The sequence below is a fragment of the Geotrypetes seraphini genome, chromosome 2, assembly GCF_902459505.1.
Source record: "Geotrypetes seraphini chromosome 2, aGeoSer1.1, whole genome shotgun sequence".
Taxonomy (NCBI): Eukaryota; Metazoa; Chordata; class Amphibia; order Gymnophiona; family Dermophiidae; genus Geotrypetes; species Geotrypetes seraphini.
This window is the reverse complement of record NC_047085.1, coordinates 516,391,966-516,416,276: the sequence shown is the minus strand read 5'-3', so window position 1 is coordinate 516,416,276 and position 24,311 is coordinate 516,391,966. Positions and strand designations below refer to the sequence as shown.

Genomic DNA, 24,311 nt, shown 5'->3' with positions numbered 1-24,311 from the left:
CCCTCACTAGCAAACTTACTACTAATATTGAAATCTCTCAATACTACTAACACTCCCCTTGAAATCATTCCTCCTTTTCTTCTCAAAAAATTCTCTTCATTTTTTGGTCCATATCTCTGGGAAATGATATCTAAATCATTTTCCAACTGTTCTGTCCCTTTGACATGGAAAACTGCTCTTGTTTTTCCAAAAATTAAACATCACAATCTCGATCCCTCTCTCCCAACAAATTACCGTCCAATTGCAAATCTTCCTTTAATATCTAAACTAACTGAAAAAATCATACACACACAACTGTCAGAATTCATTGAAAAAACCTTTGTTTTACATCCCTGTCAAACAGGCTTCCGCTCATCACACTCAACTGAACTATCTCTTCTAGGCCTTATTTCAACCATACACTACTATCATGACCACCAAAAATCTGTCCTTCTTATCTCACTCGACCTATCTGCTGCTTTTGATACTATTGACCATTCGCTTCTCCTTAACAGACTTAAAGAGTGCGGTATCACAGGACCGGCACTATCTTGGTTTTCATCTTACTTTCAAGAACGCAGCTTCAAAGTCTTTGCCAGAAATGAAACCTCACCTTCAATATCTCTAACGTATGGGGTTCCGCAAGGTTCCATTCTTTCCCCTTTACTATTCAATATCTTTCTATCTCCCCTCTTAACCCTAGCACAATCTATAGGATTTACGATCTTTGCCTATGCAGACGACATACAACTACTTCACCCAATCAATATTTCCAAAACGTCTGACATAAAAGATATAAACAATAAACTGGATTCCATAAACGATTGGCTACATTCTAATAAACTTTCTCTTAACATAGATAAATCTCGAGGTCTTCTATTCTCAATCAAAAATCCTGAATTTCTACCAGATAAAATTTCTATCAAATCTATCCCAATTCAAATGGAGACAAAAATCAAACTCTTAGGAGTTATCATTGATAAAGATCTATCATTTCATGATCATATTAGTTCGGTAGTCAAAACATGTTTCTATAAACTACGCATAATTCGTTCATTGACCTCAATTCTAGAAACCGAATCCATCAAAATTCTTATTCACTCTCTAATAATCTCTCACCTAGATTACTGCAATTCCCCTACTCAAGCGGCCTCCCACAAAAAGAAATTTGCCGCCTTCAACTTATATACAAAACACAGCAATAAAACTCATCTACAACCTAGGTAAATAAGATCATGTTACGCCAGCTTTGAAAGATTGCTCACTGGTTTACCCGTGCGCACCGAATCACCTACAAAATTATCCTTTTTGTCATTCAAAATAAAATCTTCTCATCTGCCATCATATCTTCACACAACTTCTTATCCCTCAGTGCTCCACTCGAACTCTGAGATCTTCAAATCAAAATCTCTTATTGATTCCGTTTATAAAGAATTTTATTACACACGCAAAAATAAACTTGCAGTAACTGCCCCCGACATTGTGGAACTCCCTTCCACAACCACTTCGTGACGAACAAAACCTTGACAAATTTAAGAAAAACTTAAAAACTTTTTTATTTTGAGATGCATTCTCTTCCACTTAATTTCCATCTTCTTAAATTATTTTCTATTTAATTTTGCGCTTTTATAAACATTCAATATATCTTATCCCCATCCAACATGTTTTTTTCCCTAACCCCTCTTTCTCCTTTTCCTACTTACAATGTAACTTTACCCATCCATTCCCTCTCTCCTCACTGTCAAGTCTGTCTTGTTATTGTTTTTAATGTTCACTATATATTATTTAAATTATTTAATACTTTTTGTTTTCAATTGTTTCTACTCTTATCTGTCAATTTTTTAAATCTAATGTAAACCGTCCAGATATTTGTTTGATGGTCGGTATATTAAAATCTAATAAACTTGAACTTGAATGGTACGAAGCCAAGCAAGACGACGCATAGCCACAGAGCAAGCAGCTGCTCGAGCAGACAACTCAAAGGCATCGTAAGATGACTGTAGAAGATGCAGACGGAGTTGAGATAAAGAAATTCAAAGTGCATTTGAGGATCTAAATAACTCAAGAACTTTGGAAGTAGAGAAATGAAGAACTCAAAATAAGTGATAAATTGAAAATTATAATTGAGGACCTTGGATGACATCATAACATTCTGATAGATGCGACGTCCAAACCTGTCCATAGTTTTACCTTCCCTGCCAGGAGGAACGATGGCATAAACCCTGGAAGGATGAGACCTCTGTGAATTTTCAAAACCCTTGTTATGTACAGTTTTATACCTAGAGTCCAACTTTCTTGGAACAGCTGGTATGGTATAAGATGTTTCCAGGTATCGACTAAAAGTCTGATTCAAAAGCTTGTGAAGAGGAAGCTTGAGGTTAAGAAGAAGAAGAAGTTGCCCCCGCTGAGTCAGACCAGAGGTCCATCTTGCTCAGCGGTCCGCTCCCGCGGCGGCCCATCAGGCCTAGTGCCTGAACAGTGATCCCTGATTAATTTTATAACTTACCTCTAAACCCATCCCTATAATCTACCTCTACTCTTATCTGTACCCCTCAATCCCTTTGTCTTCCAAGTACCTATCCAAAGCTTCTTTGAACCCCTGTAGCATGCTCCTGTTTATCACATCTTCCGGTAGCACGTTCCATGTATCCACCACCCTCTGTGTGAAAAAGAACTTCCTAGTAGAGAGTTGCGCAGGGACAGAAATCCCACCCGTCCCCGCCAAAGTCCCACCCGTCCCCGTGAGGAATCCCACCCGTCCCCGTGAGGAATCCCTCCGTCCCCACCCGTCCCCGCGAGGAATCCCCTCCGTCCCCGCCCGTCCCTATAAACTTCAGAAATAGTTATTTCAATTAATTATGCTACTGAATTAAAGGCTCTGGTAGAAACCCATTTACAAATAAGCAAAAAGACTTTATTAATTTGAAAATATTAATTGGGAAGAATACATACTTTGCAAACGGGTTTCTACCACAGCCTCTAATGTTTATAAATTTTTATCAACACAACTAATATACTACTTTATCCTGAAGCAAAATAAAAAAAAAGAAATATAATTCTTTTCCTACCTTTGTTGCCTGATTTCTGCTTTCCTCATGTTCTCATTCAATTCCTTCCATCCACTGTCTTTCTTCCTTCTGCATTTTCCATTTGCTCTGTTACTGTGCCTCTCCCTTTCTTCCCCCTTTCAAATTGGTCTGGCACCCATCTTCTTCTCTCCGCTCCCCCCATAGTCTGGCATCTGTCTTCTTCCCTGCCAGCGTCTTCTCCCTACTCTCTCTTCCCCATTTCCTTTCAGTGTCCTTCTCCCCCCATCTTCCCCATGTCCTGTCAGCGTCCTTCTCCCCCCCTGTCTTCCACATGTGCTTTCAGTGTCCTTCTCCCCCCTCTGCTTCCCCATGTCCTTTCAGCGTCCTTCTCCCTCTCTGTCTTCCCCATGGCCTTTCAACGTCCTTCTCCACCCCCCCCTGTCTTCCCCATGTCCTTTCAGCGTCCTTCTCCACCCCTTTGTCTTCCCCATGTGCTTTCAGCATCCTTCTCATCCCTCTGTCTTCCACAAGTGCTTTCAGAGTCCTTCCCCCCCCCCGCCCTTCCCATGGCCTTTCAGCGTCCTTCTCCACCCTTTGTCTTCCCCATGTGCCTTCAGCATCCTTCTCATCCCTCTGTCTTCCACAAGTGCTTTCAGAGTCCTTCCCTCCCCCCCCCGCCCTTCCCATGGCCTTTCAGCGTCCTTCTCCACCCCTTTGTATTCCCCATGTGCTTTCAGCGTCCTTCTCCCTCCTCTGTCTTCAAGTGCTTTCAGAGTCCTTCCCCCCCTCCCGTCTTCCCCATGGCCTTTCAGCGTCCTTCTCCCCCTCCTTCTCTACCGCCCCGGGTGCAGCACAGCCGGCCAGGTCCCCTTACTTTTGTGGCACTTCCCCGACCGACCGACAACAGCCCCGGTCCGACAAACCTCCCTGCCCTTAACCGCGAATCTAAATTCCCTTGGTAGCCACTCGAACCGCGAGGATACTCTCCTCCTTACCTGCACTGCCTGCAGCACAGAGCCAAACGGAAGTCTTCCCGACGTCAGCGCTGATGTCGGAGGGAGGGAGGGCTTTGTTTAAGCCCTCCCTCCCCTCCGACGTCAGCGCTGACGTCGGGAAGACTTCCGTTCGGCTCTGTGCTGCAAGCAGAGAAGGTAGGGAGAAGAGCCGCGCGACTGAGTACATCCAGCCCCGCAGGAACCCTGCGACCCTCGGAGGCGTCCCCACGGGATCCCCGGGACCCTAGGGGGCATCCCCACGGGATCCCCGCGACCCTAGGGGCGTCCCCACGGGATCCCGTGACCCGAAGGGGGAACCCGCGGGTCCCGCGGGATTCCCGTCGTCCCCGTTCCCGTTCCGCTCTCTACTTCCTAGCGTTTGTTTTAAACTTCTCCCCTTTCAATTTCTCTGAGTGCCCCCTTGTACTTGTTGATCCCCTTAATTTTAAAAATCTGTCCCTGTCTATTTTTTTCTATGCCCTTCATGATCTGAAGGTTTCTATCATGTCTTCTCTAAGTCTCCGCTTTTCCAGGAGAAAAAGCCCTAGCCTTTTCAATTCTGTCAGTATATGAGAGGTCCTCCATACCCTTTATTAGCTTATTTGCTCTTCTTTGAACTCTCTCAAGTACCTCCATGTCCTTCTTGAGGTACGGCGACCAGAATTGAACACAGTACTCCAGGTGCGGGCGCACCATAGCACGATACAGTGGCAGGATGACTTCCTTCTTTCTGGGTCGTGATACCTTTCTTAATGATACCCAAACATTTTGTTTGCTTTCCTTGAGGCTGTTGCACACTGTGCCGACGCCTTCAATGTTGTGTCTACCATCACTCCCAGGTCTCTTTCAAGGTCGCTCACCCCTAGCGCTGATCCCCCCATTTTGTAAGTGAACATCGGGGTTTTTTTCCCTATATGTACGACTTTGCACTTCCCTATGTTGAAACTCATTTGCCATTTTTGGCCCATTCTTCCAGTGTTGTCAGATCTTTTTGGAGATCTTCGCAGTCCTCCATGTTATTTACCTTGCGATATAGTTTGGTGTCATCCGCAAATTTAATAACCTCACATTTTGTTCCTGCCTCCAGGTCATTATGAATATGTTGAAAAGTAGCGGTCCCAGCACCGACCCCTGTGGAACTCCGCTCGTGACCCATTGCCAGTCTGAGTAATGGCCCTTTACTCCAACCCTCTGTTTCCTGTCCGCCAACCAGTTTTTGATCCATCGGTGGACCTCCCCTTGCACCCCGTGGTTCCATAGCTTCCTTAGTAGTCTTTCATGTGGCACCTTGTCGAAGGCTTTTTGGAAGTCAAGGTAAATGATATCTATGGATTCCCCTTTATCCACCTGGCTGGTTACCCCCTCAAAGAAGTATAATAAGTTTGTGAGGCATGACCTGCCCTTGCAGAAGCCATGCTGGCTCGACTTTAGCTGCCCATAGTTGTCGATGTGTTCCCAGATGCTGTCTTTAATCAGTGCTTCCATCATCTTTCCCGGGACCGAGGTCAAGCTCACCGGCCTGTAGTTTCCTGGGTCTCCCCTTGAGCCTTTCTTGAAGATGGGCGTGACATTTGCTATTTTCCAGTCTTCCGGAATCTCTCCAGTTTTTAAGGATAGGTTGCATATTTGTCGAAGTGGTTCAGCTATTTCATTCCTTAGTTCCTTGAGTACCCTTGGGTGAATGCCATCCGGACCTGGCGACTTGTCGCTCTTTAGCCTGTCTATCTGCCGGAGGACATCCACCTTGCTTACCTCTAGTTGGACCAGATTTTCATCCTGCTCCCCCTTTATGATCTTCTCAGGTTCCGGAATGTTGGTTGTGTCCTCCCTCGTGAAGACTGACATGAAGAACTTATTTAGCCTGTCAGCTATCTCCTTTTCTTCTTTTCAAACTCCCTTTCTGTCCCCATCATCCAAGGGTCCCACTTCCTCCCTTGCTGGTTGCTTCCTCTTAACGTACCTGAAGAATGATTTGAAGTTTGTTGCTTCCCCCACCAGTCTCTCTTCATATTCTCTTTTTGCTTTCCTAACCACTCAGTGACACTCCTTTTGGTGTTTTTTATGCTCCTTTTGGTTCTCCTCTGTTTTATCCTTTTTCCATTTTTTGAATGATGCTTTCTTGTCACTTATCGCTTTTTTTACTGCATTTGTTATCCACACTGGGTTTTTTGTTCTATTTTTTTGCACCCTTTCCTGTATTTGGGGATGCACGGGTTCTGTGCTTCGTGCACTGTGCCCTTGAGTAGGGCCCAGGCATTTTCTACGGAGTCCATCTTCCTTGCGCTGTCGTTGAGTTTCTTTCTCACCATTTTCCTCATGGCGTCATAATTCCCTTTTTTGAAGTTATGTGCAGTCGTTGTAGTTCTTTTTACCTTTGATGATCCAATCTCTAGCCTGTACTGGATCGTGTTGTGATCGCTGTTTCCTAGTGGGGCTAGTACCTCCACCTCCTTTGCAGGTCCCCCTAGTCCGTTGAGGATTAGGTCAAGAGTGGCATCACCCCGTGTTGGTTCCGTGACTTCGAGATACTTTTTGGAGTACTTAGAGCCAGTATCTAATTGAAGATTCAAGTCCACAGCCATCTGATGAAAGAAAGATGAAAAAGACAGCTGATCTGCCAATGTTTGGCCTCGAGAAGGACTCGAGGACGTCGAGGCAGCTCGGGCCGAAGAGGATGCTTCGGCATGAAAAAAGGGAACCATAGAACATGGAGACCTGGACGAAGCAATCGAAACCGCTGGATCCTCGAGGTTCGGCATCGGAGACCTTGATCGAGGAGTCGGTGACGAAAGTGGAAGAAAAGGATGCTTCATCTAGGTGGAAGATGCATGCCTGGAAGAATGCCTCGATGAATGCCTCGATCTTCGATGAGAACTGTGCAATTTTAAAAGGTACATGCGCTGTCTACCGGTGGGCCAGCTCTAGTAGCCATTTTATATTTTCTCGCGGGCCAAATATAATTACACTGCAAGCCTGAGTTTGACACCCCTGCTCTAACCCAACCCAAGTACCCTATGAAACAAACACCAGGGTTTAAGTTAAAGATAAGTCTTATTAATGTTCACGGCCATGTTGACCAGAAAACTGCATCTCATGAATACTCAGATAAAGATGAGCCAGGTTTGGAAATTTAGGTTACAATGCCACACTTTGATTCAGCAGTTTAGCACAGTTACTTACCGTAACAGGTGTTATCCAGGGACAGCAGGCATATATTCTCACATGTGGGTGATGTCATCTACGGAGCCCCGATGCGGAAGCATTTTCAAGCAAACTTGATTGTAGATTTAAGTTTGCTCTGCTGCTCCACGCATGCGTGCCTTCCTGCTCCACTAGGGGTCGCATCCCCTCGTGGTCTCCAGTTCACTTAACTAGCAAAGAAGCCAACCTCGGGGAGGTGGGCGGGTTGTGAGAATATATGCCTGCTGTCCCTGGATAACACCTGTTACGGTAAGTAACTGTGCTTTATCCCAGGACAAGCAGGCATGATATTCTCACATGTGGGTGACCTCCAAGCTAACTGAAAAGGGGTGGAGGGAAGTTGGCAATTTAAGCAAATAGATTTCGCAGTACCGATTGGCCGAACCGGCCATCGCTTCTGGATAGTGAGTCCAGACAGTAGTGGGAGGTGAAAGTATGAACCGAAGACCACGTGGCAGCCTTGCAGATTTCCTCAATGGGTGTGGACCTGAGGAACGCTATGGAGGCTGCCATCGCTCGGACCTTGTGTCCCATTACTCGACCATGCAGCGCGAGACCGGCCTGAGCGTAGCAAAAAGTGATGCAATCGGCCAACCAGTTGGACAAGGTGCGCTTGGAAACTGGGTGACCCAACCGGTTTGGGTCGAAGGACAAAAACAATTGTGGGACTTTCCGGTGTGGTTGAGTGCGTTGGAGGTAAAAGGCCAACGCTCTCTTACAGTCAAGAGTGTGAAGCGCCACCTCTCCGGGATGAGAGTGGGGCTTGGGAAAAAACACAGGCAAGACAATGGACTGATTGAGATGAAAATCAGACACTACTTTAGGCAAGGACTTTGGATGAGTGCGGAGTACCACCTTGTCGTGATGGAATACCGTGAAGGGTGGGTCCGCTACCAGAGCCTGTAACTCGCTAACCCGCCGAGCAGAAGTGAGCGCAAGCAGGAAAATTACCTTCCAAGTGAGGAATTTTGGATGGCATTTGTCTAGGGGCTCAAATGGAGGTTTCATTAGTTGAGCCAGAACCACGTTGAGGTCCCAAACCACCGGAGGAGGTTTGAGAGGGGGGTGGACATTCAGGAGACCCTTCATGAAGCGAGAGACTAAGGGATGGAGCGAGAGGGCTTTCCCTTCCAGGGGCTGGTGAAAAGCCGCAATCGCACTGAGGTGTACTCGAATGGAGTTGGTCTTTAGGCCGGAGTGAGATAATTGAAGTAAATAGTCAAGGACCAGGGGGACGGGGACCGACACCGGTCCTGGCTGTGAGAAGAGCACCAGGCTGAGAATCTGGTCCACTTTTGGGAATAGCAGGTTCTCGTCGAGGTCTTTCTAGAGGCCTCCAATATCTCCTTGACTGATTGAGACACAGGGAGAGAAGTCAGGGGGAAAGAAACCAAGCATTCAGATGAAGAGATTGAAGATTGGGATGTAACAGCGAACCCTGACTCTGTGATAGTAGAGAAGGAAACCGAGGCAGAGGCAGTGGATCTCTGACACTGAGTTGAAGTAGAAGGGAAAACCAAGGCTGGTGTGGCCAGCGAGGAGCAATCAGGATCAGGGTGGCTGTCACCGTTTTCAGGTGCACCAGCGTCCGCAGGATCAGATGAAACGGCGGAAACGCGTACAGAAACATTCCCTCCCAGTCGAGGAGGAAGGCGTCGGCCTCAAGTCGGTCCGGGGAGTATATCCGGGAGCAGAAGAGGGGTAGTTTGTGATTGTGGGGGGATGCGAACAGGTCTACTTGAGGCGTCCCCCACTTTTCGAACACTTGTCGTAGGGTCTGAGTGTGCAGTGACCACTCGTGTGGCTAGAGGAGGCGGCTGAGTCTGTCCGCCAGACAGTTTTGTTCTCCTTGTATGTACACCGCTCGAAGGAAGGTGTTGTTGGAGATTGCCCATGTCCAGAGGCGCATGGCTTCCCGACAGAGGGGCCAAGACCCTGTCCCCCCTTGTTTGTTTACGTAGTACATTGCTACCTGGTTGTCGGTTCGGATGAGAATCACCCGGTCGTGAAGCAGGTGTTGAAAAGCTACAGCTGCGAGATAGATGGCCCGGAGCTCTAGCACGTTGATGTGACAGCGGCGGTCTTCTGCTGACCACATCCCCTGAGTGCGGAGGCCGTCCAGGTGGGCTCCCCAAGCGTACTCCGACGAGTCCGTGGTGAGTACCTTGCTGTGGGGAGGGGCGAGGAAGAGTAAACCTTTGGAAAGATTTGAAGAGTCGGCCCACCAACGGAGCGATCGTTGCAAGGAAGGCGTCACTGTCACGGGGCGATCGATCGGGTCCCGGTCTTGACGCCATTGAGAGGCCAGGGTCCATTGAGGGATTCTCAGATGGAGGCGGGCGAAGGGTGTGACATGGACGGTGAAGGCCATGTGGCCCAGGAGAGCCATCGTCTGTCGCGCTGATATTGAGGTCAGCAGTGAGATCCTTCGGCTCAGACTTACTAACGCCTCTTGACGCGGAGGGGGGAGGAAGGAACGGAGGCGAACCGTGTCCAGCGTTGCCCCGATGAATTGTAGGGACTGCAAGGGGCGTAGTTGGGATTTTGGGAAGTTTATCTCGAACCCCAGACTTTGTAGGTAGGTAATAGTCTGTTGGGTCGCTGAGATAACCCCTTCCCTGGACGGGGCTTTGATCAGCCAGTCGTCCAGGTAGGGGAATACCTGAAGACCTTGGGAGCGTAAGGTAGCTGCGACCACCACGAGGCACTTGGTGAAGACCCGAGGTGATGATGCTAGGCCGAAGGGGAGGACTCGGTATTGCAGGTGCAGGTCTCCCACCTGAAAACGCAAGAACTTGCGGTGAGCGGGGTGCACTGGAACATGTGTGTACGCCTCCTTCAGATCGAGGGAGCAGAGCCAGTCGCCCTCGTCGATCAGGGGGTAGAGGGTCGGTAGGGAAAGCATCCGGAATTTTTCCCGTACCAGAAATTTGTTGAGGCGTCTCAAGTCTAGTATTGGGTGGAGGTCTCCCGTTTTTTTCGGTACCAGGAAGTAACGGGAGTAGAAGCCCTTCCCCCATTGGTCGGGGGGAACCTCCTCTACTGCTCTCAGGCGAAGCAGGTCTCGAGCTTCGGAGAGGAGTAGGGGTAGCTGCGTCCGGTTGGGAGGGCAATTCCTTGGGGGGTTGTCTGGAGGAATGGTCCGAAAGTTGAGAGAGTATCCTGATGAGATCACGCCAAGGACCCATGCGTCCGACGTGATTTGTTCCCAGCGAGGGTAAAAGGCTTTGAGGCGACCCCTGATGGGAAGGAGGCCTGGGACTATGGCGGAGGGGGCCCGCCCCCTTCCGCGAATCCCGTCAAAAGGACGGGGATGGTTTGGAAGTCGCAGGCGGTTGGGACTTGGGCATGGCCCGGTGGTGGGCTTGCGGACGCCTGGGTGGAGGCCGCGAGAAGGGAGGAGTGGATTTTTGTGGGTAGCGGCATGGAGGGGCCCTGAACGGTCTGGGCGCGGGTAGTTTAGGTTTTTGCCGGACAAGGGAGGCAAACGAGCGTTCGTGTTCGGAGAGGCGTTTTGTAGCCGCCTCGATCGTGTCGTCGAACAGTTCTTTTCCCACGCAGGGTAGGTTAGCCAACCTGTCCTGTAGTTGGGGTCCATGTCGACCAGGCGCAGCCAAGCTAGTCGGCGCATGGCGATAGCAAAGGCTACCTCTCTGGAGGAGAGTTTGAAGCCATCGTATGCCGCGTGGAATAGATGAAGGCGCAGGTTGGAGAGGGACTCTAAAAGCAGGCCAAACGCTCCTTGGCGGGATGTCGGTAGGTCAGTCTCAAAGGCTCGCAATAGTCCAATGAGGTGTTTGAGGTAGGATGTGAAGGTGAAAGTGTAGCTTTGCACCCTAGAGGCCATCATGGCATTTTGATATAGTCTCCTGCCGAACTTGTCTAGGGTTCGGCCTTCTCGGCCTGGGGGGACCGCGGCTGAGACCCGAGATGGGTGGGCCTTTTTTAAGGAGGATTCTACTAGCAGCGACTGGTGGGAGAGCTGTGGTTGTTCGAATCCTGGGTAGGGTACTGTGCGGTACTTGGCCTCCATTTTGGAGGGTACGGCTGTGACCATGTAGGGGGTCTCCAGGTTCCTGAAGAAGGCCTGTTGGAGTACCGGGTTAGGCGGTAAACGGAGGGACTCTCTGGGCAGTGATGGCATATCCAGCTCCGCTAGGTATTCCTTAGAGTATCTGGAGTCGCACTGGATGTCTAAGTCCAAGGCGTGGCCCATGTCCTGGACAAAGCGAGTGAAGGATGGGCGAGATGTTCCCGAGGCCCCGTGCGGGGTCGGTGAACGAGACCTCCGTCGGGTGGAGAAGGATGGGGAGGCTTCCCTCGAGAAGGCAGTTGGGGCAGAGCCTGAAAAAACACGACTTCTAGGCTCAGCGGAAAATTTTGAACTGGAGACCTCGAGGGGATGCGACCCCTAGTGGAGCAGGAAGGCACGCATGCGTGGAGCAGCAGAGCAAACTTAAATCTTCAATCAAGTTTGCTTGAAAATGCTTCCGCATCGGGGCTCCGTAGATGACGTCACCCACATGTGAGAATATCATGCCTGCTTGTCCTGGGATAATACCCCAGTCCCTCTTATTACTGCACTCACCCAAGCAGCTGCTTGTCCCAGTTTCTCTTTCCTCTGATCCTGGCTCATCCTTTATGTACGGTTCTTCCCCTCGTTCAGTGTGGGATATAATATCAGGAGTGACGGGAGGAGAGTCTGTTCCTGGGGAAAGAACATATTGCATCAGGTCTCCCAAAAGTATTTATTGTTGGATTCCCTCAAATTCAAGACATGACACAATATCCAGCGTAAAGAATTTCACCAACTTCAACAAACAAAAATCCTCAGAGGAAATGATTTAGACCTCACAAATCTCAATAAAATCATAGAAACCCTCTTCACTCTTGATAGTCTACATCCCACTCTTGATAGTCTACATCTCACTCAGCCTCATTTCAAAATCTATAAGCTTCGTTATCCCTTATACAACATGTGGTCTCCTTTATCTCATCCTGAACATACGGAATAAGGTGAAACAAACACACAGAATGCTCAGACCGATATGAACGCAAAGAAAGGAAATTAATTTTCACTTCCTGCCCTATATCCCAGAGAACTCTTTCCTGCAGTAAAAGTCAGCTGTTTCAGAGATTACCTTAAACCACAGCAATAAGGATTTCTTTACAGTTCTAAATCTAGAATTGAAAATAAATCCTTATTGCTATGGTTTAAGGCAGCGGTCTCAAACACGCGGCCCCTGGGCCACATGTGGCTCTCCAGATTTTATTTGCGGCCCGCGGTCTGGACTGGATCATTATCTTCCTTTTGGAGCAGCAGCGTGTCTGGCCGGCTCGTTCCGTTCAAAGCCGCGGGTTGGCGGCTCCTTGCACTATCCACGGAATAGCCGGCCAGACACGCTGCTGCTCCAGTGGCGTACCAAGGGGGGGGGGCGGTCCACTGTTCTCCCTAGAGTGCTGCTCGTCTAGAGCAGTGGTGCTCAACCTGCTTCCTTCCCTTCTCACCACAGCCATCGGGGAACAGGCCAGCACTGTGTTATTTGATCTCCCTGCTTCTCTTCGGGGCCGACCAACTCTCGCCGCCCGACGTCAGTTCTGACGTCGAGAAGACGTTCTGGCTAGCCAATCGCTGCCTGGCTGCCAGGAACGTCCTTTCCGACGTTAGAATTGACGTCGGTCGGCCCCGTGGAGAAGAGAAGGAGGGAGATCTCGGCCTGTTCCCGATGGCGGCAGCGGCATGGGGGAGGGCAGGAAGGAAGGAAGAAAGAAAGAAGGGGGGGGGACAGGGAGCCAGAAACAAAGCAAAAAATGGGACACAGAATCAGAGAAAGACAGACAGAGAAAGAAAGAAAAAGTGGGGGAGGGAATGAGGTCTGGAGGAGAGGAAGCATACAGGAGGCTGAAAGAAGGGAAGAAATATTGGATGCACAGTCAGAAGAATAAAGTGCAACCAGAGACTGATGAAATTACCAAAGGTAGGAAAATGATTTTATTTTCAATTTAGTGATTGAAATGTGCCAGTTTTGAGAAAGAAAAGATATTAAACTTTAAATGTGAGTGCTGCAGAAAAAATAGAGTACTTGGAGGGCCGCAGAAAAAATAGTTAATGTCTTATTAAAGAAATGACAATTTTGCATAAGGTAAAACTGTTAAAGGAAAGTTTTATAAACTATAAAGAGTTTAACCTCATGCAAAATTGTCATTTCTTTAATAAGACATTAACTATTTTTTCGCGGCCCTCCAAGTACCTACAAATCTAAAATGTGGCCCCGCAAAGGGTTTGAGTTTGAGACCACTGGTTTAAGGTAATCTTGATATCTAGGTATTTCTTGATATTTTTAGCAACCTGTATTTTATCCTCAATATCATCAGACAGAGTAATCTCATCACCACGTCTGCCGGCCTCTGTGATCCGTAGATACTTCAAGGCAGCTTGGTTCTACCCCCTTTTCTGATGTTGCTGGCCGATAATACTTACAGCCTGCCTAGTGGGTGAGATCAAGGGGAGGGATGGTAAGGAGATGAGCAAGAGGAGGATAGTGAGTACAGAGGTAAAAATGTTGCAATTAAGTGTAGAAAAAAGGAGACTGCCATGGATCCCAGCACCTGCAAGTTTCTGCAGGGGGAGATCGTGCTTAACTAACTTATTGCACTTCTTCAAACGAATCAACAAATGGATGGACAAAGGAGACCCCATAGACATCATATATCTTGATTTCTAAAAAGCCTTTGACAAGGTGCCTCACGAGCGTCTACTCCGGAAACTGAAGAACCATGGGGTAGACGGAGACGTACATAGATGGATCAGAAACTGGTTGGCGGGTAGGAAACAGAGGGTAGGGGTGAAGGGCCACTACTCAGATTGGAGGAGGGTCACGAGTGGTGTTCCGCAGGGCTTGGTGCTCGGGCCGCTACTATTTAATATATTCATAAATGATCTAGAAACAGGGACGATGTGTGAGATAATAAAATTTGCGGACGACACCAAATTGTTTAGTGGAGCTCGGACTAAAGATGACTGCGAAGAATTGCAAAGGGACCTGAACAAACTAGGGGAATGGGCGATGAGATGGCAGATGAAGTTCAATGTTGAGAAATGTAAAGTATTGCATGTGGGAAGCAGAAATCCGAGGTACAACTATACAATGGGAGGGATGTTATTGACTGAGAGTACCCAAGAAAGGGACTTGGGGGTAATGGTTGATATGTCAATGAAGCCGACGGCACAGTGCGCAGCAGTCGCTAAGAAAATGAATAGAATGCTAGGTATAATCAAGAAGGGTATTACAACCAGGACGAAAGAAGTTATCCTGCCGTTGTATTGGGCGATGGTGCGCCCGCATCTGGAATACTGCGTCCAATATTGGTTGCCGTACCTTAAGAAGGATATGGCGTTACTCGAGAGGGTTCAGAGGAGAGCGACGCATCTGATAAAAGGGATGGAAACCTTTCATACGCTGAGAGATTGGAGAAACTGGGTCTCTTTTCCCTGGAGAAGAGGAGACTTAGAGGGGATATGATAAAGACTTATAAGATCATAAAGGGCATAGAGAGAGTAGAGAGGGACAGATTCTTCAAACTTTCAAAAAATAAAAGAACAAGAGGGCATTTGGAAAAGTTGAAAGGGGACAGATTCAAAACAAATGCTAGGAAGTTCTTCTTTACCCAACGTGTGGTGGACACCTGGAATGCGCTTCCAGAGGACGTAATAGGGCAGAGTACGGTACTGGGGTTTAAGAAAGGATTGGACAGTTTTCTCCTGGAAAAGGGGATAGAAGGGTATAAATAGAGGATTACTGCACAGGTCCTGGACCTGTTGGGCCACCGCATGAGTGGACTGCTGGGCACGATGGACTTCGGGTCTGACCCAGCGGAGGCATTGCTTAAGTTCTTATGTTATGTTCTTAATTCCAGGCAGTGGGAACATAAGAACGCCAGGAGATCCACAAACTGTTTCTGAAGCTTCTGTCTGCGTGGCTTGGGAAGAAAAATACGTCCCTGTAGCGTGTCACACTAAACACCTAAGTATTCTAAGGTTTGTGACAGCATCGGCTGACCCTTCTTGAAGTTGACAATCCAGCTTAAGTGCTGCAGCAGAGATACCACCGTGTCTACTGCTTGCTCGAACTCCTGATGAGATGGAGCCCAGATTAACCAGTCGTCTACAGGATGGACCTCAACACTCATGCTGTAGAGGAAGGCCACTACAACTACGACGGCTTTTGTGGGAAGCTGTCACTAGCCCAAAAGGCAGAGCTGCAAACTGGAAATGCTGCTAAAGACACGAAAACGCAGACACCTGCAATGATCCGGGTAGATCAAAATATTGGGTTAAGCTTCAAAGGACGCTAGAAACTCCCCTGGGTATTGTGTTCAGTTTTGGAGACCGTATCTGACGAAGGACGTAAGAAGTCTTGAGGCGGCCCAGAAGAGGGCGACGAAAATGATAGGAGGCTTGCGCCAGAAGACGTATGAGGAGAGACTCGAAGCCCTGAATATGTATACCCTAGAGGAAAGGAGAGACAGAGGAGATATGATTCAGATGTTCAAATACTTGAAGGGTATTAACGTAGAACAAAATCTTTTCCAGAGAAAGGAAAATGGTAAAACCAGAGGACATAATTTGAGGTTGAGGGGGTGGTAGATTCAGGGGCAATGTTAGGAAATTCTACTTTACGGAGAGGGTAGTGGATGCCTGGAATGCGCTCCCGAGAGAGGTGGTGGAGAGTAAAACTGTGACTGAGTTCAAAGAAGCTTAGGATGAACACAGAGGATTTAGAATCAGAAAATAATATTAAATATTGAACTGAGGCCAGTACTGGGCAGACTTGCACGGTCTGTGTCTGTATATGGCCGTTTGGTGGAGGATGGGCTAGGGAGGGCTTCAATGGCTGGGAGGGTGTAGATGGACTGGAGTAAGTCTTAACGGAGATTTCGGCAGTTGGAACCCAAGCACAGTACCGGGTAAAGCTTTGGATGGGGTGGATTGTAAGGGATGTAAGCGCGCCAGTGACCTGGGGGAGTCTGTTTGGAATGGGGTTGGGTGGAAGCGCCAGTGGCCTCAGGGAGTGGTGGACTTTTTGGGATGTGGAATGAATCACCCGTGTTGCCATTCATTCCTATGGGGAAAATTACCTTGATATACAAGTAATTTGGTTTACTAACGTGCTTCTGGAACGAATTATGCTCACAAACCAAGGTTCCACTGTATTAATAAATGGTGTATTTTCAGCTGCGATTGAAGGTGTCAATATATGATGGGAGACCGTCAATTGCTATATTTTCACTGATGTGATCAACTGAGTGTGACGGTGCTTTTACATAACATTAATTTTGAGCATCAATATATTTTTGTTTTGCTGTGTGATTTTTTTTTTTTTTCCCTTTCTCCGTTTACTTTTTGGCTTTATAAAGTCTCAATATTTCTAACAAAAATGTAAAATGATCTCTTACCCAGTGATATCAGGGTCTCAATTCTCTGCCATCACTACCTGCCTCCAGAACATCAGCACCTGGCATAGGAAATCCTAGTAGAGCTGCATAGAGGTGGCTTAAGTACCTGGGGGGTGGTCTAGTGTACCAAAGAGAGGAGGACCCAGGCCTATAAGCTACTCTAACCAAGACCTTCATGGTGGAAACTGAGAGTCCACCTAAACCTCTGAAACTTTACTATACTGCGATATAGGTGGCACCTACAGCCTAAGGGCTATTGGGGTTTGTAGACCCTCCCACTCACTGGGACAGCCACTGCCTTGATCTCCAACTTCTCTATACCTCACTACTCCCCATCTCTGATCACGTCAGGTAACTTTCACCATTACTCCCCCTCCCCCGCTACCTCACCCAGTCACCTCCAAGAGGTCTTGACAAGCCCTTGTTCTTTCCACATTCTCATCCACTGTTTCACCTCTCTTTGCCTCCACTATGTTATCTAAGTCTGTCCACGAGGCTGTCTCAATATTTCTAAGAAAAATGTAAAATGATCTCTTACCCAGTGACTTCAGGGTCTCATAATTCTCTGCCATCACTTCCCTGTAAAGCTCTTTCTGCTCTTCATTTAAATACTCCCACTCCTCCTGGGAGAAAGAGATAAAGATGTCCTCTAATGTCACCGGCATCTGAAACACAAACCAGAAACACACTCAGCATCTATCACAGGGGTGCCCAATAGGTCGATCGTGATCGACCAGTAGATCGCCAAGGCAAAGAGAGTCGATCGCGGAGCCCATCCCGGGCTCCGTGATACACTCACTTTGCCTTGGCGATCTACCAGGACGATCAGCTTTCCTCTCCCCAACGTCAATTCTACTATCGGAGAGGAATTTTGGGCCAGCCAATCACTGCCTGACTGGGCCGGAACTTCCTCTCCAACGGCAGAATTGATGTCGGGAAGAGCAACGCTAGTCGGCCCGACGCAGGGAAGCAGGGAGAGCTTGGAGCGGCGGCAGCTTTGGGGTCTGTTACCCGATGGTGGCAGTGGCTTTGGGGGCCTGTTACCCAATGGCAGCGGCTTGGGGGCCTGTTCCCCGATGGCAGTGGCTTGGGGGAGGGCAGGGAGAAAGAAAGGGGGCAGGTCGGGAAACAGAAGGAAAGAAGGGAAACAGAAAAAAAGAAAGGGGGCATGAAGAGAGAAAAATAGAAAGGGAGGCAGGGAGAAAGAAAGGGCAGGGAGAGAGGAAGTAAAAGTTGGGGGAGGGAATGAGGTCTGAAGAGGAAGCATATAGGCTAAAAGAAAGGAAGAAAGATTGGATGTACAGTCAGAAGAAGACTCATGAAATCACCAGACAACAAAGGTAGGAAAAATGATTTTATTTTCAATTTAGTGATCAAAATGTGTCTGTTTTGAGAATTTATATCTGCTGTCTATATTTTGCACTATGGCCCCCTTTTACTAAACTGCAATAGTGGTTTTTCATGCAGGGAGCCTATGAGTGTTGAGAGCAGGGCGGGGTATTCAGCGCAGCTCCCTGCGCTAAAAACTGCTATCGTGGTTTAGTAAAAAGGGAGGGGGCCACTTTACTTTTGACAGTAGCTCTCGCACCAGATAAGAACTGGTTGCTGAGACTTTTCTTTAAAAATAAACACAAAGAATTTTTAGGTTGTAAAATTCAGATGTTCCCAGATTTGGCTAGGGATACACAGAGAAGGAGACGAGAATTTTTGTTAAGGAAACCTGGTGTTATATCTCTGGGGGCGACCTTTTACTTGCGACATCCATGTAAATGTGTTATTAATTATCATTCTCATAAATATGTTTTCTTTGAGCCATCTCAACTGACAACCTTTCTCTCAACTGCATCTCTGGAGAAAGAAAGTGCTTAGTTTAAGAAAGGGTGCTTTAATCTCATTCAACTAGTTATTGCTTGGTTTAAATATAATTACTTTGATTCGCCTATTACCCCTCTTGGATCTGATTGAGGACTTGAGTAGAAATTTATGCTTATATTTGATATTCTTTTATATATCTTTTCAATTGTATTAATTTCATGCTGAATTTCCTTTCTGTACAAGTTTTATGCTTGATTATATTGAAAAATTCAATAAATATTAAATAATAAAAAAAAAAAAAAGGGAGGGGGGTATATTTGTCTATTTTTGTATGGTTGTTACTGAGGTGACAGTGCATAGAGTCATCTGCCTTGACCTCTTTGAAAAAAACCCAGAATAGGAATGATAATTAACATTTTCTTAGCGTACAGTGTGCTTTGTGATTTTTAAAAATTTTATTGTTGGTAGATCATTTTGACTTGGTCATTTTAAAAGTAGCTCGCAAGCCCAAAAAGTGTGGGCACCCCTGCTATAAACAGTCAGGCAATCAGATAAACAATTGCCTGGCACTCGTTTCTAGGAGTAATACCCAATGAAGCACAGAGCTCAGACCTTTGCAATCTTATTGGAAAGAATGAGACCAAAGTATATCTGAAACTTATTTAGTACTAAAAATAAATGCAAGTCTTATACTTGATGGAGGGAGCAAAATGGGGTGAGGAAGAGATGTACAACTCAGAGATAGCGGGGAGGGGAGATAGGGACAGGTGGAAGGGACGAGGACTCAGGGCCAGAAAGGAGAGGAAGGGAGAGATGTCAGATCTGGGAGAAGTGGCTATAAGGGCAGAAAGGACAGATGTTGGCCTTGTGGAAGGGAGGGAGAGAAAGAAAAGAGGAAAGAAATCTGGGTTACAAGAGTGGAATAAAGGAGGGAGGAAGAGATGTACAACTCAGAGATAGCGGGGAGGGGAGATAGGGACAGGTGGAAGGGACAAGGACTCAGGGCCAGAAAGGAGAGGAAGGGAGAGATGTCAGACCTGGGAGAAGTGGTTATAAGGGCAGAAAGGAGAGATGTTGGCCTTGTGGAAGGGAGGAAGAAAAAGAAAAGAGGAAATAAATCTGGGTTACAAGAGTGGAATAAAGGAGGGAGGAAGAGATGTACAACTCAAAGATAGCGGGGAGGGGAGATAGGGACAGGTGGAAGGGACAAGGACTCAGGGCCAGAAAGGAGAGGAAGGGAGAGATGTCAGACCTGGCAGAAGTGGCTATAAGGGCAGAAAGGAGAGATGTTGGCCTTGTGGAAGGGAGGGAGAGAAAGAAATCTGGGTTACAAGAGTGGAATAAAGGAGGGAGGGTAGATGCTATAAATCAGGGGTGTCCAACCTTTTGGCTTCCCTGGGCCGCATTGGCCGAAAAAAAAATTCTGGGGCCGCGCAAATGCTGCAGCAAGACAGAGGAGGGAGAAGGCAAGACGGTAAACACCCGGGGGCAGCAGAAGAAAATAATCTAGACGGCTTCAAAGGCCTTCTTAAGAGCCATTTATGAGAATAATCTTTTTATTATGGCAAAAACAGTACAAGTTACATGTTGAAAAGACAACTCTGTCCCCGTGGGGTCAAAGTTCTCTTCAAGAAGTCCGATCCCTGATCTGAGGGGGCTCCATTTGAAGCAGAGTGATCATTTGCATTCTCCATTCAGGGCTCCCACGAAGCCAATTCAGCAATCTGACTTTTCTCCCCATAGGAATCTGCCATTTGACATTTCAATCTTCCTCTAGTTCCTACCAGGCAAAATGCAGCCTTTGGTCTCTCCTATATTAATTGCATTTTCTCCCCATCTTCCTTTACTTTAGTCCCATATGTTCTACATTAGATACGTTGTTACTGGTGGTTTTATTTCCATTATATTTTATCTGTAACTCACTTAGAAGATGAATAAGGGACAGAATCACATTTGAATGAATGAGTGTTGGACCATGAGGTGAGGAGAGGCTGAATGGAAGCCCAGGGCTGCTCCTTAACCCTCCATTGCCCCCTTGGAGTGTGGTGGTGGCATTCCAAGTCCCCTCCCCCATCCCTGCCAGGAAAAGTGGGGGAGGGGGAGACCTACCTGAGCAGAAGCTCCTGCAGCCATTTGGACATTTGGGGCTCTTCCTCTAGACCAGGTTGGTTCTTGGAGTGAGAAGAAACTGGGCACTTGAGGCTCCAGCACAAGATGGACGACTCCGTTTACTTCCGGCCACAAAGACTCTAAACTAGAACTAAGCTCCGCCCCCTCCCACGGACGTTTTGAACTAGCTGAAACTCCTCCTCTCTGCCTTCTCGTGCTAGGGGGCGGAACCTCCCACTCCTCTTCCCGCCCCATAGACAATTCAGACCAATCAGCAGTAAAAGGGGCAGAGCCTTCGTTGTTAAGCTCCGCCCTCTCCCTTGTGACATCACCATCCTTCTCGGCTCCTCCCTAATTCCTTTCTAATCCTGAGGGAGGAGATTCCCGCCAACAAGGGATCCTGCCCAGGGAGAACCAAGACTGGGAGGTTGTTAGAGTTCGAGAATGATTGGGGGGAGGAGGGATGTGTCCCTGTCCCTGAGAGCTCAGTCTCCGTCCCTGCAAACTGTCTGATCCCATCTGAACAAGCCTTGAATAGTTATGATTTTATATTGAACTTATTAAATTATAAAAAGAAACTATTCTGTACAATTGTCACATAATACAGAACAAGGGAATGGGGACAGGAGGATTAAGTGACTTGCCCAGGGTCACGGTGAGCCACCAATATCCCCTCCACTGAAAAAACTGAACAAGCCACATTATTACCGAATGCTACATAGAAAAATAGTGTCTTTTCTCCCTCCCTTTGCTGGCTTCAGTAGTTCATCCCCTTAGTTCAGTATCTTCTCTAGTTTAGTCTCATATGTTCTACATTAGATACATTAGATGGTTTTATTCCCATTATATTTTATCTGTAACTCACTCAGAAGTTGAATAAGGGACAGAATCACATTTGAATGAATGAGTGTTGGACCATGAGGTGAGGAGAGGCTGAATGGAAGCCCAGGGCTGCTCCTTAATCGTCCATTGCCCCAGCTCCAAACTAAGATTCACAAAGCAAACCGATCGGTTTGGGACCCCTTTACTATCAAATTTCCCTCCGGCTTGATTCACTTACCTCTCCTGCGATACGCTTCGAATCTGTAAGGAAAATGAGAAACAAAAATACAGATGGCTGGTTTGACGCCAAATTAGGATCAGTGAAATAGGAATTACGGAAAAAAAAAAAAAAAAAATTTAAATTGAATCAGGTTGGGCAGACTGGATGGACCATTCGGGTCTTTATCTGCCGTCATCTACTATGTTACTATGTTACTATTTGAAAAACTATGGCTGAAATCTGGTGACAGTAAAGAGAGAACCAACTGGAGAACAAAATTAAAAGAATACAAAAAAATCATAACTACCAAACGCACTAACTTCTACGCGCTAAAAATTGGCTCCCCTAACCCCGACATCAAAAACCTCTTCAAAATAGTCAATGATCTTTATGACACTCAGACCCTAACCCGTACTACCTCCGACTCCCCACATAGAAACATAGAAGATGACGGCAGAAACGGGCTACAGCCCATCAAGTCTGCCCACTCTGCTTACCCACCCCCTGTCTATGCCCTAATGACCCAATTTCCTTATCTTGACTCTCGTAGGGATCCCACATGGGTATCCCATTTATTCTTAAAGTCTGGCACGCTGTCTGCCTCGATCACCTGCACTGGAAGCTTGTTCCAATGATCAACCACTCTCTCTGTGAAGAAATACTTTCTGGTGTCTGCAGCAGCCACTCTCTCCTCCTCTCCCTATTGGCTAAGGCTCTTAACATTTGCATCTCCTCTTCCTATAGGCTAAGGCTCTTTACACCTGCATTGTGATGTCATAGAACTTTCTTATTATAGAAACATGATGGCAGATAAAGGCCAAATGACCCATCATAGAAACATAGAACATGACGGCAGAAAAGGGCTACAGCCCATCAAGTCTGCCCACTCTGCTTACCCACCCCCTGTCTATGCCCTAATGACCCAATTTCCTTATCTTGACCCTCCCATTTATTCTTAAAGTCTGGCACGCTGTCTGCCTCGATCACCTGCACTGGAAGCTTGTTCCAATGATCAACCACTCTCTCTGTGAAGAAATACTTTCTGGTGTCGCCATGAAATTTTCCGCCCCTGAGTTTGAGTGGGTGCCCTCTTGTGGCCGAGGGTCCCTTGAGAAAGAAAATATCATCTTCCACTTCGACACGTCCCGTGAGGTACTTAAATGTTTCGATCATGTCTCCCCTCTTCCTACGTTCCTCAAGAGTGTAGAGCTGCAATCAGTCTCTCTTCGTACGAGAGACCTTTGAGCCCCGAGATCATCCTGGTGGCCGTCCGTTGAACCGATTCAATTCTGCGCACATCTTTACTGTAATGTGGCCTCCGGAATTGCACACAGTACTCCAGATGAGGTCTCACCATGGCCCTGTACAATGGCATTATGACTTTAGGCTTTCGGCTGACTTTTTTTTACAGCAAAATCGCCAAGCTGAGTTCCACCCTATCAGTCACCACAACCAACCATTTAAACTACCCAGTCGCTCAACACCTCGATGAACCCAGGGCTGATCTGTTCTGGAACACCTTTGCAATCCCTAACTGGCAACAATTCTGCAAGCTCTACTCAAAATACGCTAATTCCTACTGCACACTGGACTGTTGCCCACCTAATGTAATGAAAGTTGCCCCGGCCACCTTCAAAGCCAAATTACACACCTGGATCTCTTCCCTTTTACTCTCTGGCACATTTCCTGAGGACCAAGGCCAGATCCTAATCTCTCCGATTGTAAAAAACCCCAAAGAACCCATCAACCTGACATCAAATTACAGACCCATCGCTAACATCCCCTTCTTTGCAAAGTTAATGGAAGGGCGGTCAACCAAGCCTTAGTGACCTATCTGGACAAATTCAGCATTCTAAACGATAACCAGTCTGGGTTCACACTGGACACAGCACCGAAACCATTATAGCTTCTCTACTAGATTCCCTCCATCACCTGTTTAGCAAGGGCACAAGTGCACTAGTCCTTCAGCTTGATCTAAGTAGTGCCTTTGACTTAGTTAATCATACTATCCTCTTAGACTGTTTGGAGTCAATCGGCATCTCGGGCAATGTTTTAATATGGTTCCGGGGTTTTCTAAGTAAATGATCATACCAAGTTTACAATGCCAATATACTCTCCTTCAGCTGGGTAAACGCATGTGGAGTCCCACAAGACTCTCCCCTGTCCCCCACACTTTTCAACATCTACTTGGTCGCACTTGGGAACCAATTACAAAGCTTGAAAATCAAGTTCTACATCTACGCTGATGACATTACCTTTGTTTTTTTCCCCTTACCATCATATCTCCAGAGATAACCAACCACCTGGCATCCACCCTAAAACAAATTGAACTGTGGATGACCGATTTCAAATTAAAACTCAACTCTAAAAAACCAAATTCTTCCTGGCGAGTTAAAGCGACAAAATCAAAGATTCTACAATCTCCTTAAACGGTCAAGAATTTCCTATCACAGATTCCATAAAAATTCTAGGTGTGACACTAGACTGCAACCTCACCCTTTAAACTCACACCGACTTACTGGTCAGAAAAGGCTTCTCCGCCTTATGGAAATTAAGAACCATCAGAAAGTACTTTGATGCAACCTCTTTCCGACTACTGGTACAATCCTACATCCTAAGCCTACTCAACTACTGCAACATTATCTACCTGGGGTCCTTCAAAAAAACTATTCAAAGACTCCATAT

At 47.0% G+C, this 24,311-nt stretch overlaps 1 protein-coding gene across 2 annotated transcripts in view; it reads right to left on the bottom strand.

Moving 5' to 3' along the window:
- Positions 1–20,749, bottom strand: part of LOC117354643 (zinc finger protein 850-like) — a 30,960-nt gene extending 10,211 nt beyond the window's left edge. For both annotated transcript variants that reach the window (XM_033932470.1, XM_033932471.1), the window contains exons 1-3: positions 20,585–20,749; positions 17,199–17,325; positions 11,793–11,912 (exon numbers count right to left, since the gene is read on the bottom strand). In XM_033932470.1, coding sequence (XP_033788361.1) covers positions 11,793–11,912; positions 17,199–17,325; positions 20,585–20,608 — 271 coding nt within the window. In that variant the 5' untranslated portion in view covers positions 20,609–20,749. The remainder of the gene's footprint in view (positions 1–11,792; positions 11,913–17,198; positions 17,326–20,584) is intronic.
- Positions 20,750–24,311: the final 3,562 nt, after the last annotated feature.